At 35.2% G+C, this 9,950-nt stretch overlaps 1 protein-coding gene across 2 annotated transcripts; it reads right to left on the reverse strand.

Annotated features, from left to right (window-relative positions):
* Positions 1 to 952: 952 nt before the first annotated feature.
* On the reverse strand, positions 953 to 9,945 carry Prim1 (DNA primase small subunit). 2 transcript variants are annotated; one of them, XM_019057676.2, is made up of 8 exons: positions 9,721 to 9,945; positions 9,056 to 9,212; positions 8,078 to 8,250; positions 6,668 to 6,863; positions 5,247 to 5,454; positions 4,288 to 4,487; positions 3,060 to 3,244; positions 953 to 1,560 (listed from the first exon to the last, which is right to left on the reverse strand). In XM_019057676.2, exons 1-8 carry the CDS (start codon positions 9,821 to 9,823, stop codon positions 1,541 to 1,543), a joined length of 1,242 nt encoding a protein of 413 aa, XP_018913221.1. In that variant the 5' UTR covers positions 9,824 to 9,945; the 3' UTR covers positions 953 to 1,540. The 2 variants fall into 2 exon arrangements, with proteins under 2 accessions (XP_018913221.1, XP_018913222.1); XM_019057677.2 differs by having other exon boundaries at positions 4,288 to 4,484; positions 9,721 to 9,942.
* Positions 9,946 to 9,950: the final 5 nt, after the last annotated feature.

The following is a 9,950-nucleotide window of genomic DNA, read 5'->3' on the forward strand; positions in this document are numbered from 1 at the left end:
AGAATGGCTGAAGTTATCTCATTAAACGACTATTAAATTTTCCTCTAGAGTGCCGCAGCCTCACCTAGGGGGGGAGTCCCCCATACCCCTGTTCGTAGGGTGCTTTTCAATGCTCCCTACACCCCCTTGAGGAAGTGTTTTCTGCGCCTTCCTACAAAAATCCCTAATTCTGTCCATGCCTGTGCCCCTCCCCATCCTTCCCATTATCAAATTTCGCTCTCTCCTGGTAGAACTAAGTCCCTGAGCAACAAAGCCGAGCAATGATAAAATCAAGCCTGCTCACTTGTTAAAAGCATTCACGTCATACCAGATGACTCTGTGACCTTTTGGGAGACACTGGCTGACACTGAAAGGAGGATGAAGTCCTTGAAAGGTTTCTTCACTCCAACCCCTCCAATCAAGCGTCACCTGACACCTCTTCACAAAACCTGTGTTGATTGTTTCTGTACGTCATATGAAGCTAACGGTGCCGTTTTTACAAACTGTTGACATAGCTAATGAAAAATTTAAGAAGAGAAAGGGGAGTAGTGTAAATATAGCATAGGAGACCAAACAAGTTCATTTGGTTCTTAATAATGACTTGTGGGACAGTATACTCACCTGCGCAAAAATATTGTGATCTTGTTCAATTTTTTAAACAATGAAGACAATTAAAAAATATGAATCTGTTGTTATTTAGTAGGTATTGAACTGATACTTTAAACATGAGATTGTATGTATGATACAGTGGCGTGCATGCTTTGCGATGAGTTGACTGATTTGCTAATAAACCTATGGTAAAGGATCAATTATCCTGGCGCTGGCAACAAACAACTTAATAATCAATTCTTTGCCATAGCTTCATAGCTGATATGACACATATGCAGACATGATACTGATGCGACAAATTATCATTTATCCGGAAATTCTGGAGCTTATATTCCCTCGATAACAAAGAAAGGAAAAAATAAAATAAAATATGAAAGTTTTAATTTATTGTAAAACTTTTTACACATTTGTCCAAATCTTTTTTCTTTTCTGTTCTTTTAAAAAAAAAGCAAAAAAAAAACATTATTTAAAGTATCATGCAAATAAAATCACGAAAATAGCAGACCAATTTCTTACAAAATTAAAAACTAGCATCTACCCTGATAGAGGTTCATTCTCTGCTGAGATCAACTCAGACAAGCAATGACATCTTATTCCAATTCATAATGCGTACTTAAAAAAAAATTAAATAACATAGTTTAAAAATGGATTTTCCTGATTGCAGTGGAATAATAGGAACATAAGCTGCAATAGACGACAATTCAAGGATTTCTACAGTTAACCATGTTGTTTTCCACGCAAAAAGTGGTTAGAATGTCACACATGATTATCTTTGAAAAATCTCCTTTTGAGAAGCTTACATTTTAGCTATTAGAAAGTACATTGTTGCCTTTATCATGAAGATTTCAAACCTCAATAAGAGCGACAAACGTGATACACGTCAGTGCAGTTCATTCCTGTAGACTTATCGACTGAAGGAGTGGTGTTTCGTGAACTTCAGTAGCTGTGAAAATTAGAATTCCATACTCTGATCTGCAAATAAAGAAAAATAAAATGTTAGACTTGTTGCTCAAATGTAATGCCAGCATGCATAGTTGGAAAAAAAGAAGGCATATTTTGTAAAAAGATTCCATTTTTATTCAGTGGAAACGGTAATGAAAAATATGAAGATCATAGTTTGACAAAAAAGGCTGAAAACAATTAAAAATTCTTCATTTTTTTTAAATTCTTAGAAGTCTTTTTTATGGAGTTGGGCCAGGTATCCAGCAATTATCCGGCCGGATACGATTTTTGCGGGTATCTGTATCCTTCCGGACAATTGCGATATCTGGTTTTTGGATCCGCCGGATAGGGCTTTTGCAGCCGTGAAAATTTCGAGAAATTTTTGGTGATAATTTGCCATTTTTCGGCGCACTTTGAGTAATCATTGTAATTCTTCAACTTTTCGAAACTGGTTATCATCGGAATTAAGGACATTTCCCACACATTTACCCGATTGCAACGTGACCTTTAATTCCGAAAGTCTGCGTGTTTCACTTTCAAAGACGAGGATGTAGGTGAACGATAAAAAAAAAAAAACAGTGCCATCAACATGTGCATAAATTCCCTGTTGGTAATGTTTTTAGTCCGAGTGTAACTCCACAATTATTGCAATGTTGCAGTACTCAGCTTGTTCTTGCAGCATCAAAGCGCTGTTTTCCACTTTTGTCTTGTTTAGGCACACTTCTAATACTATTTCTCTCTCTGCACATCAGATTCATCTGGCCCATCACACCATGAAGCCAATGAAAGTCATGCTGCTTATCTGCCAGGTCTTTTTTTTAGTATTCGTTTTAGCCGGCCGACTCATAGCGTATCATTGCAAAATATGGAAGTTGCCGGAGCGAGGGCACATACATCAGGATAACGGTCTTGATGGTGTAATACACTGTGTGCCTCTTGTCCCAAGCACGAAATTAGAAGATTTTTCTCACGCAAAAAAGCACTATCCGAATCCGGTATTATCAGTCAAAAACCTGAATTTTCTGCAAATTTTGACTTCAACGTCAATCCCGGAGGTCCAAATGTTGACGAAAAAATTCAGGGAAATTCAGGTGTTGTTATTAAACCATTTCGCCACTTTTGTGCTATGTCCATTTTCAAAAGGAAAAAAAAGTCCAAAAACGCTCCACCCTATTGAGTCTTTCCTATCTAGGCGCATTTTATAGCCAAAAAGATGGATAAGTTTTTTCCTCCAATTTGAGCGAATTTAAGTTATTTTTTCTAAAATTTTAATCATTCTGCATTTAATCTAACAATATTTCATAAGGATTCAGATTTTAGATGACTAATGATTTTCACGGAGAGAAACAGTTGCCGCTTGAAGCTGGTTGATTTCAAACTGATGCCACTAAACAAGCCACTTCCTACCCAAGCCCCCCACAGTTCTGAGACTTTGGATCACTCATATTTTCGTTCACTGGCAATCTTAAAAGTAATGAACGTCTTTTTGGATCACTATGGAGTAGCATGCTTCTATAAGATGATCTCACCACTGATTCCAATTTTGACATTCTTCCCTTTCCAGATTGCTTCCAAGTTGCGCACAAATTCTTCAAAAACGTTCACATTCTTGTAGACTGATGTTTTCTTGTAGTCTTTGACACGCGCCTTGTCTGCATCACCTAGGATTTTTTTCTGTTTATCATCATACTCTCCAACTTCTTCAATGAGAGTGCTGTGAATTAAGGAATATAATGTTCAAAATTACTAAGAATATATATTTGTTTCATTTTAAGTGGAGAGGAAAAACTATAAGAGCAATTTTGAACAGAGAATAAAAAATTCTTCAAATTACAGTTTTGTAATATGTACTTTGTAAAGTCAATAAATAATTGAGCCGAAATTTGCTTTAAGAACCCCGGTGCCAAAATGAAAGTTTTGAGAAAAGTGTAAAAAAGGCATGCTTTCAATCTTTTGGGCCCAATTTCAGTACGTATTATTTAGACACATACATTTTTTGGGCTCAAAAGATAAATCATACACCAAATGGCGCAGTTTTGTCCATTTTTTTAAACTAGGATTTTGGCACTTTGGCCCTTAAGAAAAATATTGGTTCACTTTGTACATGGTAACTTTAGTTAGGAAGTTTTGATAGATATGGATGATAGCAGATTCTTTTTCTTGGCTTGATATTTGAAAAAAAAGTTTCAATTAAAGTCAATAAAACCATTATAGAAGATCAATGATAAAAAAATTAAAAAATGATTAAATGATCATTATAAAAGATCAAATGATACTATCAATACCTAAAGTAAGACACATGCTCCAAATTATGTTTGTTAAATAAATGAATTGACCAGAAAACTTCCTTCAAACTTACTGTCAATACTAAATAGTAATCAAAGAAAAACTGTAGGATAGTTTTCTTTGAAAAAAAAAAAAAAATTATACAAATCACTTGCAACACAATTTGTCAGTCAGCAACCACATATCTCGTTTGCGGTGTTTAAAAATCTCCGCTCCTATTTTATTTGTTTGAAGCAGAACAAATCGACATCATTCTTTGAAGTTTTGGCAGAATTTTCTTCGCACAGAGAGGATAAATAACGGCAGTTTTTAAGAATCGCCGTTGAGTAGTTTTCCATCTAAGTGATGAAGTATGACAGGAAGATTGCCATGTTGCAAACCGAGATACGTGATTGCGGACTTACACCGTCGATATGTACTGCACGAAACAGTCATTCTATCCCACTATAAAAGAGCCATAAATTATCTCACCTGATGGTGGGTACGGTGGTAGGGTCAAATTTATCGACAGCTTTTGGATTGAATGGAACGCAAATTTTTCCAGTTTTCGGATGGACGCAGAAAGGTGATTTGAGCAGATGGTTCATTCCTTTTGTGACATGTATATCCAGCCGAGGATAAGTGTACTGCAGTTTGATCTCTTCCACCAAACACTTGCAATTCCGCTTCTGCTGAGTCAGTGAAAAATAACTATTTTCAGGTAATTAAATACTTTATATTACGCATAAAATGAAACAAACTCCAAATAAAGAGCTACTCATAGAAACCACAAAAAGGAATACAAATTTTAATTTTAATAATTTTCAAATCACCTGCAGTTGATGGAAATTGTTTTTCTTTATTTATAAATTTATTTCTATTATAGTTGAAGTACAATTTTGGATATTATTTTTTTGATTCATGCACTTCTAGCATTTAGAATGCCAGTCCGGGAAAAGTTGGCCAAATTTTAGGAAGAACCCTGTGTAGAACTCTTCGCAAAAATAGACTTAATTGCAAGAGATGACTCAGATAAATTATTATTGATGAATAAAAGACATGAAATCACAATTCTCAAAAGTTGGTATCAATGGTTTTCTTCCATGATTAATAATTTATTATAGGTAGAGCAATTTGCTTTGATAAAAATCGATTGTTTCACATACATTCAAATAGATGGAGTCTGGTCATGCAAACTTGTATGAACTGCATTGCTAAAATAAAGGGAACGGTGAAGGATCTCTGGAATATAATCTTGAGTGTCAAGAAGTTCTCTGTGTCCACCCAGGAGACCTATGCAAAGAGAGTATTTAGATGCCAGAATTTTTGGCAAATGTTGATTAACTATACCTTAAGAAAAGCAAAAAAGAAAATTCAGGGTGTTTCAGCGATCTTCAAGATTTTATGTCATACATTTTATAAACTCTAGTTGAACTAGCTCTTGACATTACCTGCGACGTTGACTGGTACATTTGTAGGAACTTCTGCCACCTTTCTTTGGATGAACGAAGAGATAACATGGCAGTCCCTACAGAATTCCGAAACTCATCGTCAGGAATGAGAGCTGTAAACTTTCGTATTCGATCATCAGTGCCTAGAATGTCTTGGTCTTTTATGCACACTTCATCAAACAGCGGCTCAATAAAATTCAAGGCTCGCCTGCAAAAATGAACAGTAGATTCTCCGTTAAGTAAAATGCCAAAAAAACCTTCCTTACAGCCAAACTCTGGGCTAGATGGCACTGCTCTCTCTACATGAGCGGGCAAAGTTTTTTCTTTTTAAAAACAAAGGAAAATGAGGGGGAGGGTCACTCAAGGATTCTGTTTGATGGACTAAAAGTTAAAACTTTTCATGAACAGACTGATGAAACTTGTGTTACAAGCATGAGCCAGATATTATAGTTCCTAATTGCAAAATGAAGATCAATTGAATGAGGTTGACTATGCTGCTGTGTGAGGATAAATAAATTGATTTACTTCCAAACACATGCAATGGTAAACAACTGCTAACTTATCTACATACTCACAGTTGTAAATGTTATGACGGGATAAGTGTGTTTTTTTTTTTTTTTTTTTTTTTTTTTTTTCCAATGTACATTTTGTTATTCCTCCTACTTTTAGCAGGTTAAATACCTGCAATCTGACGGCGAGCTAGTCCTTAGTCAGTAATTTTTTGAAGTCCAAAAATTAAATTTATTCTGTTAATTCCAAAATTTTTCACTGGACCGAAAATTGTATTGCACACAGAAAAGTTACTTGTAAGCATTGACATAGTCAAGGATTGATTAATTGTCTGAACAGGCAAACATGAATGTCTACAGGTAAGTTGAAATTTTGAATAAGGATCCCCTCCTCCCCCAAGAAAACTCAAATGGAATGTTATGTGATGAACTACTAAAAAAATTGCAGACCCTTGATGCTTTTTATTCAAACTCTTTGCGGAAATTCTAAATACCTGTAAAATTCAATAAAAAATATGTGCAATAACTATATAAGTTCCATGAACAGCCAGAGAGATTGAATGTAAAAACAATGAAACGTAAACTCATTTACAAAAGATCTTCTAAAAGAAAAATTTTTTAAGCTGGCTCAATCTCCAACATCCTCGGCGCAGCTCAAGTCAACTGAGAATCACACCAAAGGTGCCGAGGAAGTCAGCCAAAATGCATCTACCTAATAGAAAATTTTGTGCAAGAGAGATAGATTACATTGTTCATACAGAAAATATTTACGCTTACTGTACTTCTATGCAGAGCTTTCAAAATCTGAACTTTTCTGTGTATCTTCAGTTTCTCTGTAAGACTGGAAGACACTCTGCAAGTAACGGACTTAAGCAATGGAAAATTGAAGATACTAAAATAAAAAGAGCTTACTGGATTGAGGGATGTATAGGACTAATGAGAGTGACTTTTTTGGCCTGATTCTCACCACCTGAGAGAACTTGTAGGTACTCAGCTATGGCTGGGCGAGCGAGGTTATTTAATTTTCTTGCTGATTCATCACAAACCCAACAATGTACACCTCTCCTCCCTGAGAATACCCAAAGTATGTGCTGAAAACCAAAATCCTCTGCAAAAGATAATCAAATGGAAATAGATGAGACAAAAGAATATAGAGTAACCCTCACTACTTACAGCTAAAATGTAGCTGTGCAAGCACACTTCGAAAAAATTTCAAAGGGTCAGACAATAGCCAGACAGTGTCTTCCTGTGTTTGTCTAATCCAATAATGAAATAAGTCCACGGAACAGGGTCATCTTTGGATTTGGTTGGGTATCAAGAGAGAGGAAGAGTCGAAGATGTGGAGAAGAACTCTTCTGCCTGAGTGAAGAGACTTCTGGACTATGCAACCAACAAGTCGCACGCAAAAATCAAAGGACTCTGATATGAGGTTTTGAAAATAGGTTTTGTTCTCATAAGTATCATGCATGACTTATGAGGTAATAGATAATTTTTCGTAAAGAGCGGAGGGCAGGAAAAGAAAGGAGAAAAAGAGGTCATAATCATGACTCAGCTTTTGTATCAGCCATTTTCTTGGACAGTTTTTATACTTCATGAGCATTATAGGTTTCACAGGTGTCATTTATATAGAAGTTTAACAGAATATCTTAAAAGTACCAAACACGCTAAAATTGTTTCAATTGGCTTCTAACATTTTTTCAACTAGGAAGTAATTTTGATAAAAGAAATTCTCATTATGTACACTGTGAAGTACGTATACTAAACTGAAAACAGTAACTATTTCAGAAGCATTATGAAAATCTAGATCTAATTATCTTTTAGAATTTTTGAAAATACTTCGAAAGTAAAGGGTTATAATTGTTAAGGAATCAGAATGTTATCCTTTCCAAACCAAATAAATAACTAGGTACCTGCTTGTAAATTGTCAATATTGCAAATGCATTTTGCCAGCTCCACACTCCAGCATACTCAGAGCGCCTTAATCATCAGCTGCGCTGAGGATACCTGGATGTGGAGCTGTAAATGTGTGCACAGCATTGACACTTTATGTGCCTTTGAGTACTTATTTACGTCATTTTTAATTTTATCTTGTGCAGTTCTCTATACTTATTTTATTCTACTATCCTTCACTATTTTTCTAATTTTTAGTATTGGAAAATATTACTTAAAAAATATGTTGTAGGCTAGAAAATTTGGGCACTGTGTTAATTTCATACTAAATGTTTGAGCAAAAACTAATAGTTTTAAGAAAATGTAATAATTTATAAAATGAAAAAAGAAAAACTTTAAATGATGTTTATAAGACCTTAAAGTTATACTTGCCTCTGAGTGCAGCATCAATAATTTTACACGCAATGACCATAAATTTCCAACATTTCGTGCAGACATCAGCACCACTACAGCAGGTTCTCACATCATCATAGTCAGTCATATCAATATCAAAAACTAATTCTTTCTCGATTACTTGGAATACATATTGGTTGCGATACTTGGGTCTAAAAAAAGTAAAGAGTAGTTACCAACTGTAGCATGTCAAGTACAGAATATGTGGCCATAAATAGTTAAATTATAATGCATTAATCTAAACAATAGAAAAAAATTATGATGCAATATATACACATACAATAATAAGTAGGTCACTTTGACAGTGCTTGCGGGCACTTTACGATACCTAGTTGCCATCCTTGCCTCATATGATCTGTCCTCGAGATTCAAGCTGATCTTCGCCAGAGATCCACTTTTGTTGCCTTATGAGAATCTTCTTGGTGTGATCTTTCAATGGCCACACCTCTTGGCTGTAGGTCAGAATGCTTTTTTTAATGATGTTCTAAATCAATCTCTATTTCTCCATATAGATACTTTAATTCCAAAAGATTCTGTTTCGAGCAGTTCTTTGGTCAAATCCCAGTTTTTAAGGGCCTAGTGCTCGGAGATTTTAGGCTTTCAGTTCTGAATTTTTCAGAATTAATTTAACAAATAATCCAACTTTGTAGTATCCACAGACAATTTTTCAAGAACTGTCGAGATTTTTGATGTTTTGAGAGGCACGAGTGCATATAGGGATCAGAGTTAAGACAGTTTTCCAGATTTAGCTGATGTGCCTACTTTTCAGTCAGCACTTTGATTTCTAGCTGTTTTTAAAAAGGGCTCAAGATGAAGCTAGAATACAGCATGTTACCTAACTTACCTGGTTAATACTGTGATATTTTTATTAAATGAGTACACATCTGATGATGGCAAATGAGGTTTGCATTTGATAAAATAAATCTAATTGTGTCCATGAATTTAAAGAGGTAATACCTGCAGGAATAAACAGCGCCAATATCAATTTTGTGAGGACAAATTTTGGCAATTTCTTTTTCAAACTCCTCTTGATTACTAAAGGACTGATATCGTAGGTAGATGTCATGCTCCAGAGTGAAGGAAAATTCCCGATTTGCAAAGCATCTTGTGTCAACTGCAACAAAAAGTGGAGTGTAAATGTATCAGTCAAATTATAAACAAGTAAATGACAAATAAGAGATTAGCTTGGCGCAGAGGAATTTCTGAGTTTTTACTGTGACAGATTGGCTCATGGCTGCCCATCAGTGCATTTTCATGGTTTGTTGAGGGTGTAATATGAAAAATAAAAATTATCTGATTTAATGTGAACAATCGTCTGTAAGAGAGAAGTTACGACAATCTGTAATACAAAGCAGGCAGTGCAAATGCAATAATTTTGATGATGTTCCGGAGAGGATTCTTCCGTCATATCAGAAGATACTGTTCGCCTTCCTCTAGAGGTGAGGATTCATAATCTCTTCGAGAAGGATGAAAACTAAAATTCCGGCACCAGATCTTAAGGTAAAGTGTAACTGCTAAATAACTGAAATGATCTTAAGGTAAAGTGTAACTGCTAAATAATTGAAATTATCTTCAGATTGAGACAAGGTTTCAAGGAAACTGAGTAAGAAAGGTTTGATTACCGTTTCCATAACTGAGCCACCTGAAGAACGGACCATGTGGAAATAAACGTTTATAGTAAATTGGCAGTAAAGTTGACAAGGAATCTGGATGATAATTACTCATTTCAGCGATTGAAAATTCACAGTTAAGTAATAAAAAACAAAAGAGGAACAGAACAGTGATTATTATTCAAACAAGGATGGTGGAATGAGGTTATGTTATTGTTGAAGTTCCCGCCAGTTTCCACTGA

Source organism: Bemisia tabaci, chromosome 1 (assembly GCF_918797505.1).
Source record: "Bemisia tabaci chromosome 1, PGI_BMITA_v3".
Classification (NCBI taxonomy): Eukaryota; Metazoa; Arthropoda; class Insecta; order Hemiptera; family Aleyrodidae; genus Bemisia; species Bemisia tabaci.